At 43.3% G+C, this 20,061-nt stretch overlaps 1 protein-coding gene across 4 annotated transcripts in view; it reads left to right on the top strand.

The window, feature by feature from the left end:
• The window catches only part of AKAP9 (A-kinase anchoring protein 9), a 215,368-nt gene that overhangs the window by 89,274 nt on the left and 106,033 nt on the right, over positions 1-20,061 (top strand). For all 4 annotated transcript variants that reach the window (XM_077268210.1, XM_077268209.1, XM_077268212.1 and 1 more), the window contains 6 exons: positions 779-875; positions 2,198-2,542; positions 6,978-7,265; positions 10,668-10,892; positions 13,843-13,986; positions 14,325-14,440. In XM_077268210.1, coding sequence (XP_077124325.1) covers positions 779-875; positions 2,198-2,542; positions 6,978-7,265; positions 10,668-10,892; positions 13,843-13,986; positions 14,325-14,440 — 1,215 coding nt within the window. The remainder of the gene's footprint in view (positions 1-778; positions 876-2,197; positions 2,543-6,977; positions 7,266-10,667; positions 10,893-13,842; positions 13,987-14,324; positions 14,441-20,061) is intronic.

Here is a 20,061-nt window from a genome sequence, read left to right as displayed (position 1 = left end):
ATTCTCTATGGCAGTGCTGGGAAAAGCTGAGTACAGCGCTCTGCTGTCTCTAGCAGTCCCATAGAGAATGAGTGGAGTAGAGGGGTGCACACTCGACCTCTGCCCCATGGAGACGGGGGTCCTCAGAGTCTCCTTCTCTGGATGGGGTGATGAAGTCGAACCTCCAAGTGTGCAGGAAATTATCCCCTTTCCAGTGCACCAATTCAGCATCTCTTGGCAGGGAAAAAAACTAGATTAATGTGCTCACCCTTCCCAGGTCCAGTTCTGAGTCTCCAACACTAATAGACAGAGACCCTACAATGGACCTGGGGAGGGTGAGTAAAATTCATATTATTATTTTTCGTTTATTTATGTAAACAAACTGTATCTTGTAGTAGTCAGGTCAAAAGTGGTGCACTCTTTTGAAATTTATGTGGTGCTCAAAGGAAAAAAGCCAAAATATAGAAAAGGAAAACCTTCAGCACTCAACTAGTCCACAACTTGTTTTTTATACAAACTGTATCTGGGCTCAGGAGTTTTCTTTAAGCCTTTGAATAGTAATATGAATGTTTCCATTCAGTGACAGCAAAGTATAGATTAATAACTACATTTTGAGTTCACCTTAATGTAAGATAGACGCCAATAAATCTGTTCTGTGATAATGTATCCGGTGTCACGGTGAAATAACAGGTCCCGGGCATTAGACAGACGCCGGTCGTGCAGATTATCGCTGCCGTTCCTTCATTTCCCCGCTGTCACTTGATTCTTGCTGTTTTTGTGACTCGTGCATTGTTCTCAGGGAGCTGTGCAGAGCGGCGGAGGCAGCGGCGGAGCTCGGCCCGGAGGAAGCTGCCATATTCCAGAGCGTTGTTGCTCCATCTAGCGATATGATAAAGGTAAATAAGGAAGGTGGTGTTTGATATTGGCCTTTTGTTTGGGTGACTCCATCTGCGAGCCCTGCCCTGGTAACAGGTATGCACAGGGAGCTACGCTGCAGCCTGGAATCAGCAGGTCAGGATCATTCACTAGCAGAAACGCCGAGGTTCATAAGTGACTTGTGTACGGTGTGAGCAGGCGGTAAGTGTCCACGTACAAACCATTGCGTCATCGGCGTTTGTTTTTCTTTACTTTATTTCTATTTTTTTTTATTCCCATAGTAACATTTCTTTTATCTGTCATTAATGGGACACTGCATGCAAAAGTGGTGCAAGACCCAGTTCTTCTTCTTTTTTTTTTTTGCACATGGTCCGATTTTGATCGCAGTTGCCGCAGACTTCATCCTGTGCATTTCTAGAGTGAAGTCCAAAAAAAAAAAAAAAAAAGAATTGGCGCTCGGCATATTTGGAAAGCCGCATCCCGTGTATATATGCAGAAATAATACTTAACATGTAGATCTCCATTACTGGTACTTTTTTGTGCTGCTGAAAAAATACACCGCAAATAAGGCGCCGTGTACATTTACTCACTGGATGCACTGTGTGCATATGATGGTGTCGAAATGCGTCTGCTGTTCACATTGGATCCGCTAGTGGCAGGAAGAAACAATGGCCCCGGGTCCTTCTTTGAAAGAAACAATGGCCGGAGGTCTCCCCATTGAAAAAAACAATGGCCGGAGGTCCCCCATTGAAAAAAAAAAAAAAAAAAAACAATGGCCGGAGGTCCCCCATTGAAAAAAACAATGGCCCGAGGTCCCCCTTTGAAAGAAACAATGGCCGGAGGTCCCCCTTTGAAAGAAACAATGGCCGGAGGTCCCCCTTTGAAAGAAACAATGGCCGGAGGTCCCCCTTTGAAAGGAATAATGGCCCAAGGTCCCTGTAAAAGAAAGAATAGTCCAAGCACCCCGTCAGAAAAAGAAAAAAAAAAAAATTATGTTCCAGTAGCCCCAAACCCCCCATCAGCGTTGACTTTTAGTGTCCAAGCACAGGTTGAGCAATGCAATTGTCGGCATGTCACATCCTATGCGTGCCCCCTAAAGAGACTAGTGGCCTACATGAAGGTGAGTGGTAGAGCAGGGAACCATTGTCTCATTGCACCGTCGCAGGTATTGACTGCAGCAGTGCACTGTGGACGCTCACTTGGGCTACGAGCCACAGGTTGGGGGGGATACCTGCGAGCCATAGGTGGGGGAGATCCATGCTGTACAATTAATGTATTAAGGTGCAAATATCGTTACTTGTAAATTTGCTTCTAAATCCTTTTTTTTTCTATTGCGGAATAGGACGATGAACAAATGGGGGATCGTTCTCTGCGTCAGCCCTTCGGTCTCATCTCCCAGCAGTTGCAGGCCCTGCGGCAGGCTCTTTACTCTAAGTATGTGGAAGAAGTAAACGCTTTAAGGAGGCAGCATGAAGCGGAACTGGATCATCTCCGAGCCCAACTGACCGAGGAACACAACAAAGAGAAACAGGAGATCATCCACCGGACAAAGGCCAAGCAAGAAATCCTCCATGGCAGCTTCCAGGAGCCCGCATTGTATCCCATCCCAGAGGAGAAGGATCCGGAGGACTTAAATCAGCTGGTGGAGGAGCGATTCCATGAGAAGATTGAGGAGGAGGTGGCGCGGGTGAGTCTGGCTGTTTTCTTTAGGAAAAGTACAGGACTGCAGCCCCTCCTGCTCTTACCCTGCACTAGATATGACCAGCTCACAAATGAATGGGGTACTCCCATGTTAGTAAATGACGGCACATTGCTAGTACATGCCATTACTTTATGGTCAGTGGGGGTCCTGCTTCTGGGATCCTAAAAATGAGGGGGCTTCATTCCTGCCTCTTGGTCACAGTTATTCTTGCACACACCACTGCTCCTCTGTGCAGAGAAAAACTGCAAATTACAGGAGAGACCCCCTGTGCAAGAACAGAATATGGGCCATTTGCAGTCCAATAGCTCATGATAATGCAGCCCCTTTGAAGCTGCTTGCTGCTCTGGAGGCGGAAGTGGACCCCTTATCTCTCGGACCCCAGTTTGCACCAATGTTATGCCTTCCTCTATACAGGGCCACACTTCTAGTAACCTCCTTTGCCATCTGGGCATGCCTGATACTTTGCAAGAAGTTTGCCGGGCTCTGATTCCCACGTGGCCCCTGGTCCTGGGAATCATTTTGCTTATCTCTAGCCACCCATAGTGGATAGACAGGAGGTAACCAATACTATTGACGTATATGCAGGGATCTCTGCCGGCACATAAGCCAATTGTACGCCGCAACTGCATCTTAATCCCTGGATATGCTCCGTCCTCCCAAATGGGGGTCCCGTCGCTTTCCTCGATGGCCCCTGGTACAGATATAGTCCTGCCTAACTGTAAAGAATTTTCTCCATGGAATAGATTTAATTTAGGACTTCATAATTATCTAATTCGCTAAGCATGAAGCTATTACATTGCCCTTGCCTTTCCCATCTGCTCTGCCGTCCTTCACGGCCTCCTTTATGCAAGGTCACGGCCCAGTCGGGTAGAACGGAGCACTTTCTATACCCCTTTCTGTGCCACCACGATCTGGTTTCATCCTCTCAGGAGCCATTATTAGAGGGGACGGATTGAGTTTCCAGGTTCGGCTCTCCTGTCTCTTTCTAATACGGCACAAGCATCAGACTTCCATCTCCATTAATGATGAGGAGCTTCAGAGACTAGTTGGGCTTTTTTTTTTTTAGGCCGAGTACACGGTGAAATAAACCTGTCAGCTAATAGATCTAGGAGGGGCATTAATGCTGAAGAAGATCCATTTGCAGCAGCTCCTTTTCTTACCATATAGGCACAAAGGCGCTGTTCACACTAGCATCAAGGCTTCTCATCATATATCTGTAATTGTTATAATGATATAAATCTGTAGAAAAGCATGGTCTTGCTGCTCTCACCTCTACAGCAAGTTCAACTGCTTTTAATGCATATACCAGTCCAATAGGTCCAGGAACTGTCCTGATTGTCATGCTCATTATCCACTCTGTCAGCACTATAGGTGTTGGAATCTTTCTTTCCCCACGGTTATCAGCAAGCCTTACTCTTGTCCTATAGCTTGCCTGCGAGAATCATCACCTCTCTGTTAAGACTGTCTGCTCCTCCTCTACTTGGCTCTCAAACCGTAGAGACAAAGACGTGCCCCTACTCCCTGCAGCTCCAGCAGAGACCCGCCCTCACTCCCTGCAGCGCCACACAGAGACCCGCCCTCACTCCCTGCAGCGCCACACAGAGACCCGCCCTGTTGTGAAATTGGATTCTGGGCTCCCCCGGTGGCCACTTGTGGAATTGTACTTGTGTGCATCATCCCCTCTGTTCACCTGCTCCTATCAGGATGTGGGAGTCGCTATATAACCTTGCTCCTCTGTCAGTTTCATGCCGGTCAACAATGTAATCAGAAGCCTTTCTGTGCATGTTCCTGCTACTAGACAACTCCCAGCTAAGTTGGACTTTTGTCCTTGTGTGTTTTTGCATTTTGTTCCTGTTCACAGCTGCTGTTTCGTTACTGTGTCTGGAAAGCTCTTGTGAGTGGAAATTGCCACTCTGGTGTTATGAGTTAATGCTAGAGTCTTAAAGTAATTTCTGGATGGTGTTTTGATAGGGTTTTCTGCTGACCATGAAAGTGCCCTTTCTGTCTTCTTGCTATCTAGTAAGCGGACCTCGATTTTTGCTAAACCTATTTTCCTACTACGTTTGTCATTTCATCTAAAATCACCGCCAATATATGTGGGGGCCTCTGTCTGCCTTTTGGGAAAATGTCTCTAGAGGTGAGCCAGGACTGTCTTTTCCTCTGCTAGGATTAGGTAGTCCTCCGGCCGGCGCTGGGCGTCTAGAGATAAAACGTAGGCATGCTACCCGGCCACTTCTAGTTGTGCGGCAGGTTTAGTTCATGGTCAGTATAGTTTCCATCTTCCAAGAGCTAGTTCTCATATATGCTGGGCTATGTTCTCTCGCCATTGAGAATCATGACACCGCCCTCACTCCCTGCAGCGCCACACAGAGACCCGCCCTCACTCCCTGCAGCGCCACACAGAGACCCGCCCTCACTCCCTGCAGCGCCACACAGGCTTGCCCTACTTCCTGTAGCGCCACAATAACATGCCTCCACTCCCTGCAGCGCAACACAGACCCGCCCCCCACTCCCTGCAGCACCACGTAAAGTAATGCAGCACCATGTACAGACTCACTCCCACTCCCTGCAGTGCCACATAAAGACCCGCCCCCCACTTCCCATATCGCCACAGGGGTCAGCCTTCACTTCCCATATCGCCACAGGACATGTGTGTGATATAGGGTGTCATGGGGTGTGTCATACAAAAAAGGCAGCACTCTGTGGCGCCATAGCATGCAAATATGAAATATAAAAATTGAACTGCATTGCTGCTTTAGAAATATGAAAAATTGAGAAAGCTTAGCCCATAAATTGGCCAATTCATGTGTACCTGGTAGCTACGTTAAGGCATTTCTCGTTTCCAGGACCTTACAATGCCATTCCTCTCTTAGAATAAAGTCTTTATCTGTATGGGAATTCTCTCTTAGACTGAAATTTCTCTCTCTGTGGAGGGGTAGTGGTCCTGCTGTAATTAAAAACACCTGTGGCTAAAAGGTGGTGGGGTGTGACACAGGCTGCCGTGGGGTGTGACACAGGCTGCTGTGGGGTGTGACACAGGCTGCCGTGGGGTGTGACACAGGCTGCCGTGGGGTGTGACACAGGCTGTCACGGTCCGATCCTTTTACTGTTTGCAGATTTTTGTAGTGTTGTGAATTTGTTCCATAGGTTCATTTACTTTTCACATGTTTTATGGTAATTACATACTCTTGTTTTTAACTTTTTGTGTTGAAATTAATGGAAAGCGTCACATTCTCCTAAAATACCAGCGCTGCAAAGCAGAATGTGACCTTTCTTGTGTGCACCGCCGGTGATCTGAGATACTACTTATAAAATATTATATTTGTAAAATACTACTAAAAAAAAATATATGTATAGTAACTTAGAATAATGCTTCAGAAAGCACCAGCACATAAAAAATAAAGTGGTAAATATGGGAGAATGGGCGCAGCAATGGTAAAGCTAAAGGCGTCACAGACCTACATCAAAGGAGCAAAAAAAATAGACACAAAATATATAGAGATATACTTATAATATATATCGGCACCGTCCTCTGTTTCTTTGATTCTTTTTTAACCTTATATTGCAAATGAAGCTGAGAAATATGTAAAGAAATCTCCTCCGTGTGTTGGAAGTTCAGCCATGTCCCACTCCTATTGTTCACTAACCTTTGTTATGAATGAAAGAGAACCGACTGCAGCAGGATCCTCTCCCCTCTGCCCTGTCTCCAGGGCATCAAAAGATAACTTGGCACCACCCCCTTGGCCGTGTAGGTGTTCCCTTATGCCATAAGCTAAAAATGGGATAGTCATCAGAATCCGTCCCAAGCTAAATATTTACACCAGGGCCCCATGCGCCTTTAAGGAGGATTAAAGGGGTTATTCTGCTATATATTGTTGGGATAGGGCGTCAGTATCAGATCATTGGGAGTTTTTGAGGCTTCGCACATCTAGAGATCGACTGATTGGAGGAGGTGCGTCTCTTAATGGGCAGTGACATAATTTTAGTAGTGGCTGGGATTATAAATCACTGCAACTCCACATTTATAGGGGTTTCCCATGATCATTGTTCGGGAGCGCACTACTCCCCTTCCTGTTTGCCAGGGAGCATAAGGCTCCTGATGATCATCAGTTAGAGATGGCGGCATAGATGATCCGCAGGTCTGAACTTTGTGGACTTCCCGCACGGAGGAGTACAGGCGCTGATCTCTTTGCCTGTCACCTTTGATAGGCTGCAGTGGCGGCCGGTTACCTAGGAGATAAGCAGTGCACAATAGAATTTTAAAATTTTTCTCCGTTCTTGATAACGGAGTGAATTTTTAATAAGAGGTAAATCGCAAAGTTACTCGTTTTTGCAAGAACTTGGCTTACACGGAGAAAACTGTTGTCAAAATGTTACCATTCTGAGAATACATTGTCGCATTTGTTTTACTCGCCTTTAGGTTATTGTCGAGATGACCATCGCATTTGCCCAGCAAACTGAGCTTTCACGACTTGCGGCACTGAAAGATGAAGAAATAGCGAAGCAAAGGGAATCTCCTGAGGAACAGGACGAGATCCCTGCTCAGGAGCGACAGGATGTAACGTTGCTGGAAGGACCTCCGGACCCTGACCACACAGAGTCCTCCAACACAATTCCGCAAAGCGAAGATGTGACCACAGAACAACATGATAGAAGCCAAACAGCAGATCCTCTTTCCAAAGAAAAGACCAAGGTCCTCAAAGAAGAGGTGAGAGCCGCAATGTGTGGGGAAACGAGATCGCTGGTTTGTACTGTCCTCTCAGCTATTGTCAGTGCTACCTATCTAGTCTCCAGAAGTACAACAGTAACACATGGTTACTATGGCTATCTAGTCTCCAGAAGTACAACAGTAAAACATGGTTACTATGGCTATCTAGTCTCCAGAAGTACAACAGTAAAACATGGTTACTATGGCTATCTAGTCTCCAGAAGTACAACAGTAAAACATGGTTACTATGGCTATCTAGTCTCCAGAAGTACAACAGTAAAACATGGTTACTATGGCTATCTAGTCTCCAGCAGTACAACAGTAAAACATGGCTACTATGGCTATCTAGTCTCCAGCAGTACAACGGTAAAACGTGGCTACTATGGCTATCTAGTCTCCAGAAGTACAACAGTAAAACATGGCTACTATGGCTATCTAGTCTCCAGCAGTACAACGGTAAAACGTGGCTACTATGGCTATCTAGTGTCCAGCAGTACAACAGTAAAACATGGTTACTATGGCTATCTAGTCTCCAGCAGTACAGCAGTAAAACATGGCTACTATGGCTATCTAGTCTCCAGAAGTACAACAGTAAAACATGGCTACTATGGCTATCTAGTCTCCAGCAGTACAACAGTAAAACATGGCTACTATGGCTATCTAGTCTCCAGCAGTACAACAGTAAAACATGGCTACTATGCCTATCTAGTCTCCAACAGTACAACAGTAAAACATGGCTACTATGCCTATCTAGTCTCCTGCAGTACAACAGTAAAACATGGCTACTATGGCTAACTAGTCTCCAGCAGTACAACAGTAAAACATGGCTACTATGGCTATGTAGTCTCCAGCAGTACAACAGTAAAACATGGTTACTATGGTGATAGTGATAACAAGATGTACATTCTGTCACACAAGCTTTACAGCATCTGCAGTAATACATCCACAGTCACATATTTGCCAGGCATAAACTAATCCCTACCAGACATAGGACATGATGGTGCATCTTTTGTAAGGTGTATGTGTGGGGTGGGCTCAGGAGCTGTGCAGTCCAGGCATGTGCTGACTGTTATACAGCCAACACCTGCCTCTAACAGCAGCAACAGGAGCTAGCTTATATCACTGCCGTTTGCCCATTTAAATGCCACAGTCACTCTCAGAAAGCATCATTTTACAATGGTCTGATTGTTTCTCTCAGTTGTTGCTGCTCCTGTGGCTTTGCTTCATAGGAGATCAGTCATTTTTTTATGTGCTGCAAAACTGAGGTATGGCAGTATATAGAACAAGCAAATTGCAGATTCAGGATCTTTTAAGGGGATTAAAATGTAAAGTAAGAATTAATTTAAAAGTAAGAATTAATTTTTAAAAAATTATTAACATTAAAATAATTAGAAAGTTTTTACTTTCCCCTAGTTTCCCAGTTCAAAAAAATATATAAATAAAGGGGAGGAAAAATAAAAAAATAAACAAAAACACAGAACATCACTCAGTCTTAAAAGGTTAAATGGGTTGGCTACTACTAGATAACCCTTTATCAATGTCTCTTATGTAGGTAGTAAAATAAAAAGAAAAGAAAATTAAAAAAACAGACTTTCCGCCCAGACGGGAGCAGTTCCACCTCTGAGTGCCTTGGCCACAGTGTTCACGTGACGTAAACAATGTCACAAGATCATCGGGGTACATGGCTCAGATCGGAGGAGTGGTGCTGGTCTTGGGAGGTAGGTTTGTCTTTTTATTTCTTCTAGGTACATACGGGACATTGAAAAGGAGTTGTCAAGTAGTAATGGACACCCCCTTTAGGAATGACTGAGTGCATCCAGCTGTGCAGAAATGGAGGGATTACAGCAAGTGTTATAAGAGCTGCTGCTCCTCAGTGGCCATAACTTGGTCTCCTGAGCAGGAGGCTCCTCACACGACGCACAGGTCCCTGAATAGAATATATGGGAAGCAGTCGTCAGGATGAGAGAAAACTATAATATCAGTCTGGGGTATAAAGCTCTTTGCCTCTGTCCCATTTCCCAGCACAGTGTAAAGTGGGAGTATTATGTGTGCGGTGTCAGTGGGGCAGTGAAACCAACTGGTCCATGAACAAATCACATGATGCTGGGGGAAAAAAAAAGTTGTCGGAAATAATCTTACTAGTTGAAGAAAGTCAAATATTTGCATAACTAGTGAGGAGTAGTTAGAGTGGATGTGTCCCGTCACGAGGAGAGCGCTCCCAGTCTTCTGAGTCCCTGTAAGTACAATGTGCTGAAAATACCTACAATGTTCTATGTTTCTGCAATTAGTTAGAAAGATTCTATTTATTATCTATCTATCTATCTATCTATCTATCTATCTATCTATCATCTGTCTATTATCTATCTACTATCTATTACCTATCTATTATTTATCTATCTATTATCTGTCTATTATCTATCTATTATTTATCTATTATTTATCTATCATCTGTCTATTATCTATCTATCTATCTGTCATCTATTATCTATCTATTATCTATCATCCATCTATTATCTATCTATTATCTATCATCTATCTATCATCCATCTATTATCTATCATCTGTTATCTATGTATTATCTATCTATTATCTATCCATTATCTATCTATTATATATCTATTATTTATCACCTGTCTATCTGTTATCTATCTATTATCTGTCATCTATTTATCTATTGTCTATTATCTATCATCTGTCTATTATCTATCTATTTATCATCTATCTATTATCTATCTGTCTATCATTTATCTATCAATCTATCTTTCATCTATCAATCTATCTATCTTGGAATGACAGAAGCAGTACCATAGCTGTAGGGTGGACACCAATCCCAGGACTCCCAACTATGTTCTCTTATAATACATTGCAAATAACAGGAGTGCTCCAAATTTCCAGACGTAAAAAATGGGGTGGCTATACTCTCCCAGGACTCCAACACGTATTTTGAATTCACCATTACCCTCAGATGAAGCATTGAACGCGAAACATACAAATTATTTATTTATTTTTGTGCCTCTTATACGTTCGTGATTTGTTACCCTGTAAGTCTGATCCATACCTGTATGACACTTGTTTCTGACATCACGTTGCTTTTTGCTATATCTATTTCCATATTATCCACTGATACATTACACTCCATGCAGGTAGCCTTTATTCTCTCTTGTCATCTGTTTTTATCTCCTGATATCCTCTTTGTTGTCTCTGAACGTTTTATATATGTTTGTAATATAGTAATGGTAAGTCCTTGTAAGTTGATCAATAAAATCATGTTTTTGTTATTATTAGTCGTAGTCTTGCATTTTTTTTTTGTTTTTCTGTCCACTCTGTACATGTAGCAGAGCTACAAGTTATGAAAATGAATATTTAGTTTGGCATCTCCCCATTTATCATTCCCATTTTTAGGACTACAACCAGATGGTGGCAATGGGGGCGGAAGGCGCCAAGTTCAGACAGTTGTATGAGGAAAAGGTGGAGGACATGAGACAGGAGCTGGTGAGGCAGGAACAGGAATACCAGCAGGCGACGGAGGCCCTGAGACTGGCACATGCTGCCCAGTTGGAGAGACAGATGTACGACCAGGAACAGCTGCTGTTAGAGGTGCACAGGCTCCGGGCACAGCTGGCAGAGGTAAGGAACCACACTGCCTATCGTACAGAGGTTTTTCAATCTTCATTCCTTCATTCACTTTTCTGGCCCCTTCACTTACAGTTTAGAGCCTGATCCAGGGTGTATTATTTTCTCTTGTGAGATTATCTCTCCCAGTATTACAGGCTGGATGTAAGGTCCATTTGTATCTAGAGTGCTGCCATCTCCTCTACTAATATATTAGCACAGCTTCTATCCTGCACTCATTTCCACTTCATGTGCTTTCCTCCCTATCTATAACTTTTTTTCTCTGCCCTCCCTCACACTGTTCATGCTTTCTCCCCCTCTCTATTTTGTAGAGATCTGTGTATAACCCTAATTCTAAGACAGAGCGAGAAGGAAGGGGAGAGCGGAGATCTGTCAGGAGCTCTGATGGATTTACAACATTTTCCAGAGCTCTCAACTAGCAGATACTCAGCTGCAGCAAAATTTTAAAATTTTGTTTTTAATAAAGATTATTTAAAAAAAAAAAAAAAATTGCTTAAAGAAGACTTTTCACCACATTTTTCATGTTGAACTGGACACGAAGTAATAGATGCTGCGGAGCAGAATAACATTTTTGTTTGTTTATTTTCTTTAATTTTATCTCTCCTTTACAGAGATATTAGTGATGAAAGTATTTGTATCCTAAACCGTTAAGTCCAAGTTGGCATTACCAAAGAGATTTCACTGGGGGGAGTGTACTTCTTCCTCTTTATGACGCTGACCAATCATAAGCAAGCAGCAACACACTAGGCAAAGAAGAACATGCCCCCACAGTAGTGTAGGTGAAGCTCCAAGTGAGACATTGATTAACGGTCTACTCTCTTCACTGCAGAGTGATGATGTGTTTGAGAACAGCAGACCTGATTGTGATTAACTGACAGCTTTCAGTTTTAGTGCCTGGCAGTCAGTAGGGGAGGGAGGGGCAATGCTGCAGAGTTGAGCCTCATTACAAACACTTAAGTGCTGTTGTGGAGGCGTGTTCTTCTTTCCCCAATGTGTTGCTGCCTGCTTACGATTGGTCAGGGTCAGAAAGAGGAAGAACACGCCCCCAGTGAAATCTCTCTGGTAATGTCCACTTGGTCTTAATTTTATTTTATTTTTTAACTGTTTAGATACCAAATACTTTAATTGCTAATATCCTTTGCAAAGGAGAGGTGAAATAAAAATAAAAAAAATGTTTTATTCCTCTCTGCAACCACTCTTGCACTGTGTGTCCAGTCCAGCATGAAACTTTTGGGGAAAAGTCCCCTTTAAGGCCGGATTCACACACATGTACCAAGTTCAGGTCAGGAGATCAACGACTGGACCGTGCATCATAAGGATGTGTGAACTTTGCATTTAGGAAGCAAAATGAACAAAAAAACAAAATTGTGTGAATGTGTACAGAGCCTTTAGTTCGCTAATTTATCTACCTTGGAAATAAAAGGATCAGGCATGTTGAAATCCAGCATGCCCAGTCCTCCTGTCATCACAAAAGTCAGGACACCCATATACATTTTACATAGTCTGCAGGTTTTGGTTAATGTTTTTTTTTCTTTGGTCGCCTTTAGCGTTATAATTATGAGGCGCACAATGTGTGCTCGCTGGCTGGTCTCGTTTGCCTCGTACACATAGTTAGGGATAGTTATAGGGGTTGTCCAGTCTTGTTAGCCATTGTTGAACGTATTTCGATGAGTCCGGCTTCTCTAACGCAAGAGATCACCTGTGGGGGTCTGATACCCAGACCAAATCACTGTTATCAGGTCCCGCGACGGCCGGAGCACAGCATCTCCGTACACAGTCTAGTGGCCGTTCTCGGGTACTGCGGGTCAGACCATGTTGACTTTAATGGGAGCTGAGCTGCAGTAATGGAGAACCACCACTGATCCGAGCTCTGGTGTTTCACCTCCATACACTGCGCACTTCTGGCTTCCTCAGGGCTTGCAAACAGCAGGTCGGTGGGGGGTGCTGGGTGTCCGTCCCCTCCCCAGTTTAATATTGATGACCTCTTCTAAGGGCAGTTGATCAGTATCTAATTCGTGGACATTGTATTAATTTTAGTAGACGTCCACTTCTCCGACATGGCGGGAATTACTTCAGTGCTAAAGTAAAGGATTTCTAATTTAGGGGTTGTCCACCTTTTGGGTACTTTTTCAAACATTATTTTTCATTTTTTAATAATATGTTTTGCACCTTTTCAGGCTCTTAGTGTCCCTGCATATTAAATCTGTGAAGAGGAGCTCAGAAAAATAGAGTTAAAGACATTCTTGTTAGAACGAGCTCACTGACTGATTCTCAGCTAACTCTTTCTGCATCCTGCTACTAAATCTAAAGGCTTTAGAAAGAAAGCAATGTAACGTTTTTTTGATGAAACCCAATTGCAACAATTTATTTTTTTTTAGCCTCATTTACCTCCCGTAAGGTAGACAGTCCCTTTTTTTTTAAAGGGTTTTTTTTTTCGGAGCTTCGATATTGATGGGCTATACATTGGATAGGTCATGAATATCATATGTCTTTTTTCAGGTCCCAGAACTGCTGGAAGGACACTGTGTAGTGGTCATTCTCTGGTTCTGCAGCTCAGCTCCCATTGAAGTGAATAGGAGCTGGGCTGCAGTCCCCAAGAACGGCCACTACACCGTGTATGGAGCTGTGCTATCCCGGCCCCATATACTGTGCACTTCTGGCAGCTGCAGGACTTGCATATAGGAATATTGGAGGGTGCTGGCTACCGATGTCACCCCAATCTGATATTTATGACTTATCCTATCAGTATCTAAGCCTCGGACATCCCCCTTTAATTACATTAGACTGAGATTAAGGATTTCTTTTGTCCCTTTAATTCTGTTTTGTGCCCGGATTCTCGTTTCTTGCCCGGTATCCGCCCTCCTGATGATAAAAGAGGGATATTTTTAACTTGGGGAGTGATCAAATATTTATCAAGCCAGTGAAATGAATGTAATTTGTTCAGAACGCGTCGGCGCTGACCGAAAACCAGAGCACGGACAGAGAAAAGATGCTGCTGGAGGAGCTGGAGTCCATGAAGCAGACGTGTGCAGAATCCGCGGGGAGGACGGCGGCCCGTCCTGTGCAGGACAACAGCTCTCAGACGCAGGTATCGGACCCCGGGCGCTGGACTCCCTCCATGTTTGTTTTTCCTTTGGAGTATCACGTTTTAGCTCCTGAGCCCTGATAGCCGCGGGGTGGAGACTCTGCGATAGATCGCCTCCGTCTATGGTTACCGGAGTGTTGTCAGGAGTCGTCTGCAGCAATGTCACCGCCTGCTCCGCACACATTGTTTTACTGCTTGGATGACTGCCGGCTCCTTTAAGAATTTTTTGTTGTTGTTCTTTTGCAAGGAGTTTTAATTTTTATGAACAGTTTTTATGAGCGGCGGGAATGACCGGATTCTTATCTCTCTTCTCCTATTTACCTTTGCCAAAATTGACCCAGGACGAACGGATCCCGCAGCCCGAGAGCGAGGAGCCAGGCTGGGAGTACGAGCGAGGAGATGGAGGCGAGAGGAGGACGGATGAGGAGAGCCGCGCAAGCGATGTCATCGGCGACAGGTAACGCTGCGCGGACGCCGGTCACATTCGCGTTTCCTAAAAAAAAAAAACATTACAAACATTTTTCCGCTTTGCAATCCAGTTTGTAGCTGTATAATTAGGCTTTTAAGTCGTCATTTCTGCAGCTGTGCTCAAGGCTTTCAGCTGTCATCGCCGCCACGTGCGCGTTTCACGGCACAGGTTACTGCCTGTCGTCCTCTGACGATGCTGCACAGACGTGATACCCGAGGCACTGCTGTGAAAAATGTATTAAAGGACAGCTCTGTGGTTACAGCATAGCAATAATGTCTACCGTCTGTACAAGTCCCCTCTATATTGTAAAGTGCTGCGGAATATGATGGCGCTATATAAATAAAAATTATTATTATTATAGCTCTAAACTTCTCTAACCTCCTTAGATCATTGATTCTGTCTATGTGTAGATTTTAAGATGTTTATTTGGAAAAAAAATATTGGATGAAAAAAAAAGTTCCCAGCGTAGTTGTCATTGCAACCTAATACGGGGGGTGGAGAACCTCTATTATAAGCAAAGAGAATATAAAGATTTTTTTTTCTTATTATTTTACATGGATTTTAAGTATTGGCATGGATTTGATCTATAAACAATAAGTGGAGGCAGCACCACTGTGACCCCTGACAATCACTAGAATGGAAAAACAAAATGTAAATCTTGGCCTAACTCCAAATGGCATAATGTGAATATTGCAAACAATAGTAATCCAACCAAAGAGATAATACACACAGTGATGTCATAGTACAGAGATAATACACACAGTGATGTCACAGGACAGGGATAATACACACAGTGATGTCACAGTACAGGGATAATACACACAGTGATGTCACAGTACAGGGATAATACACACAGTGATGTCACAGTACAGGGATAATACACACAGTGATGTCACAGTACAGGGATAATACACACTGATGTCACAGTACAGGGATAATAAACACAGTGACGTCACAGTACAGAGATAATACACAGTGATGTCACAGTACAGGGATAATACACAGTGATGTCACAGTACAGGGATAATACACAGTGATGTCACAGTACAGGGATAATACACAGTGATGTCACAGTACAGGGATAATACACACAGTGATGTCACAGTACAGGGATAATACACACAGTGATGTCACAGTACAGAGATAATACACAATGATGTCACAGTACAGAGATAATACACACTGATGTCACAGTACAGAGATAATAAACACAGTGATGTCACAGTACAGTGATAATACACACAGTGATGTCACAGTACAGGGATAATACACACAGTGATCTCACAGTACAGGGATAATACACACAGTGATGTCACAGTACAGGGATAATACACACAGTGATGTCACAGTACAGGGATAATACACACAGTGATGTCACAGTACAGAGATAATACACACAGTGATGTCACAGTACAGGGATAATACACACAGTGATGTCACAATACAGGGATAATACACACAGTGATGTCACAGTACAGGGATAATACACACAGTGATGTCACAGTACAGGGATAATACACACAGTGATGTCACAGTACAGGGATAATACACACAGTGATGTCACAGTACAGAGATAATACACACAGTGATGTCACAGTACAGGGATAATACACACAGTGATGTCACAGTACAGGGATAATACACACAGTGATCTCACAGTACAGGGATAATACACACAGTGATGTCACAGTACAGGGATAATACACACAGTGATGTCACAGTACAGGGATAATACACACAGTGATGTCACAGTACAGGGATAATACACACAGTGATGTCACAGTACAGGGATAATACACACAGTGATGTCACAATACAGGGATAATACACACAGTGATGTCACAGTACAGGGATAATACACACAGTGATGTCACAGTACAGGGATAATACACACAGTGATGTCACAGTACAGGGATAATAAATACAGTGATGTCACAGTACAGGGATAATACACACAGTGATGTCACAGTACAGGGATAATACACACAGTGATGTCACAGTACAGGGATAATACACAGTGATGTCACACAGGGATAATACACACAGTGATGTACACACAGTGATGTCACAGTACAGGGATAATACACACAGTGATGTCACAGTACAGAGATAATACGCACAGTGATGTCACAGTACAGTGATGTCACAGGAAAGATGTAATACACAAAGTGATGTGACAGTACAGGGATAATACACAGTGATGTCACAGTACAGGGATAATACACACAGTGATGTCACAGTACAGAGATAATACACACAGTGATGTCACAGTACAGGGATAATACACACAGTGATGTCACAGTACAGAGATAATACACACAGTGATGTCACAGTACAGGGATAATACACACAGTGATGTCACAGTACAGGGATAATACACACAGTGATGTCACAGTACAGGGATAATACACACAGTGATGTCACAGTACAGGGATAATACACACAGTGATGTCACAGTACAGGGATAATACACACAGTGATGTCACAGTACAGGGATAATAAATACAGTGATGTCACAGTACAGGGATAATACACAGTGATGTCACAGTACAGGGATAATACACACAGTGATGTCACAGTACAGGGATAATACACAGTGATGTCACAGTACAGGGATAATACACAGTGATGTCACACAGGGATAATACACACAATGATGTCACAGTACAGAGATAATACACACAGTGATGTCACAGTACAGGGATAATACACAGTGATGTCACAGTACAGGGATAATACACACAGTGATGTCACAGTACAGGGATAATACACACAGTGATGTCACAGTACAGAGATAATACACAGTGATGTCACACAGGGATAATACACACAGTGATGTCACAGTACAGGGATAATACACAGTGATGTCACAGTACAGAGATAATACACAGTGATGTCACAGTACAGGGATAATACACACAGTGATGTCACAGTACAGGGATAATACACACAGTGATGTCACAGTACAGGGATAATACACACAGTGATGTCACAGTACAGGGATAATACACACAGTGATGTCACAGTACAGGGATAATACACACAGTGATGTCACAGTACAGGGATAATACACACAGTGATGTCACAGTACACGAATCAGTCTAAAGACAAAGGAAGACCCACCTCTTTATTTGATTATTTTTTGTGATCTCATTTTAGATGGTGGCATCAGAAGGGATCATTTTCTGTACAATCCAATAGTTACCATACATCTTGAAAATGATGATGATAAATCACAACGTTTTGTTTTTATGACTTTTATGTATTTTGGAATAAGTTGTGTTCTCAGCTACTGTTCCCGTTTTCATTGTGATTTTGATGTGAAGCCATTTGCGGTATTCGCAGTGGATTTACTTACATCTCAGGAGAAGAAATTCAGCATCTCAGGAAGTCATTCCTTTTTTTTATCTGCTTTACGTATTAGAATTACGGGCTTATTGCAGATGGTGCGGAGGTGCGGGGACCCTGCTGATCCGGTTTTTGTTTTTTGTATAGGCTAGCATCCTTCCATGAAGAAACACACACGCATGGCACTTTGATTTAACTGTTCATTGAAGTTTTTTTGCATTACTCTTAAAAAGGAGACAAAAATTATCTTTTTTATTTATTTTGTCTGAATTAATTATTTTCTTTTTTTTTGCTTATTTTTTTTATTCTTCTCCTTTTGAGGGGCATAATGCCGATTATAGCTTTACATTACCTTGACTGTTCTTTTTATGTGCCCCTGCACATAAAAAATTGCAGCCCCTTAAAGTGGATTTAAACAGCGCCGTTATCGGGAACACTTGTTTCCTGATAATAATCCAGGGAAAACAGGCTGCCGATACCTAACAAATGAGCAAAATGCTTGTTCGTCGGGTGAAATGATCATCATCCTCGGCAGCACATCGTCCTGTGTAAACAGGGCTTGTGCTACCGAGAACAATGGCAACCTATGCACAATGAAGATCTATTGGTGATCGTTCTGTCTGCCTATTCTTGCACAGCCGTGCTGTATGATCGGTGGGAAGACACCTTCCGTGTTTTGAAAAACTTGGCTGCTTTCGTCCCCCCCAAAAAAACAGCGCCACACCTGTCCACAGGATGCATGTGGTATTGCAGCTCATTCACTTCAATGGAGTTCAGCTGCAATACCCAGACAGTGCTCAGATGACACATTTGTTTTTAGAACACTGGAAATTTGACAAAGAAACAGGCGCAAATGTAATAATGAATCAGGAAAAATCTATAGATTTTTAATTAATTTTTTTTTTTGCAAAGTTGCTTCATTTTTTTTTTTATGTATTAGATCAATAAAAAGGTGGATATAGTCCTTGTCTAGTTCTTCCTGTCAGTGATTCAGGCTCCATATCTCTCCGTATAGACGCAGGATTATCTCCTGGAGCCCAGTTCTGCCCTTCCTTCATCGGTGTCTCAAGTTTTCTCACAATATCTCCTTATTGTGTTTATTTATTCAGTTTTGCATAAAAAAAAGTAGATTTCTTACCGGGTGTTTGTGGATCTGCTTATTCAGATGGGTTTATCTCTGGCGGCAGCTGTTGGCCGCGGGCTCGGAGGCTTTATATGCGATCACACAGGGAAATGTCACATCAATCATCAGCCTCGTTGTCTGTCTACGCGGCTCAGGACCTCCATTGTGGTGTCTGTTACTCACCAGCCCCCTCTTCCCGCCAAATAATGTAATTATATGTTTACATTTGCTAAAAAATTGTACTTTTTTAAATTTTGCCATCTTTTTTATATTACTATTTTTTATAAAAAATAAAAATAATAATACTATTGCAATTTCTGTATTGATTCTTTGGGGGGCACAGAGGACCGTGGGTGTATGCTACTAGGAGGAGGCTGGCACTATGCTAAAAAAGGTTGGCTCCTCCCCGGCAGTGTACTCCCACCAACTGGCGCAAAGCTAATTAGTTGTAGCTTATTGTTAGTGGGAGGCAGACACGGGTCTGGTCCCACACCCATCTTTACCTTAGTTTTTGTTGTTTTTCCGCTAATATTTTTCCTGTCTTTTTCAGATATAGACAAATCTTCCTGATGGGAAACAGAGTGGAATTTGTCACTCTGTCACCCCATGTACAGACAGAGAGCACAGGGTGGAGTGTGTTACGCTGTATAACCCCTAACGCAACCAGAGCGTTCAGGTGGCCCGGAGAACGGTCCTTGCCCTCACCCTTCGGCCCGCTCGACAGTGCCTGCATAAGGCGATCCATGTTGCCAGGAGTTCACCTCCAGAGGTCTCCATGCACGCCCAGGAAGCCCCCACTGTCCGCAAGGAAAATGCACTCCCAATCTGTCGCTGACCTACCTAAGGTCTCACAAGTCTTGGTCTCCATCCTGGATGGGCTCCCTTATCTCCACTTCAGGCACTATGAATACCCCACAGGAAGAGTCTGATCCTTCACTTAACCTGTTCCAGCTCCTTTACTAGATCCCCCCTCTCCTCTGGCTCCTACCACACTGTTCATTCACTCTCCCTTTCTGGAGACACCGGCAGGTCTGAGATCTAACTCCAGGACTCAATCTGATTCGGATCTAGAGTACGACCAAGCCTCTAAGATGAGAGATATGGTCGACAGCTTTATCCTGGCTGTCAACCAAACCCT

Source organism: Ranitomeya variabilis, chromosome 6 (assembly GCF_051348905.1).
Source record: "Ranitomeya variabilis isolate aRanVar5 chromosome 6, aRanVar5.hap1, whole genome shotgun sequence".
Taxonomy (NCBI): domain Eukaryota; kingdom Metazoa; phylum Chordata; class Amphibia; order Anura; family Dendrobatidae; genus Ranitomeya; species Ranitomeya variabilis.
Note: the sequence above shows the minus strand (reverse complement) of the source record. Positions and strands in the feature narration are given on the sequence as shown.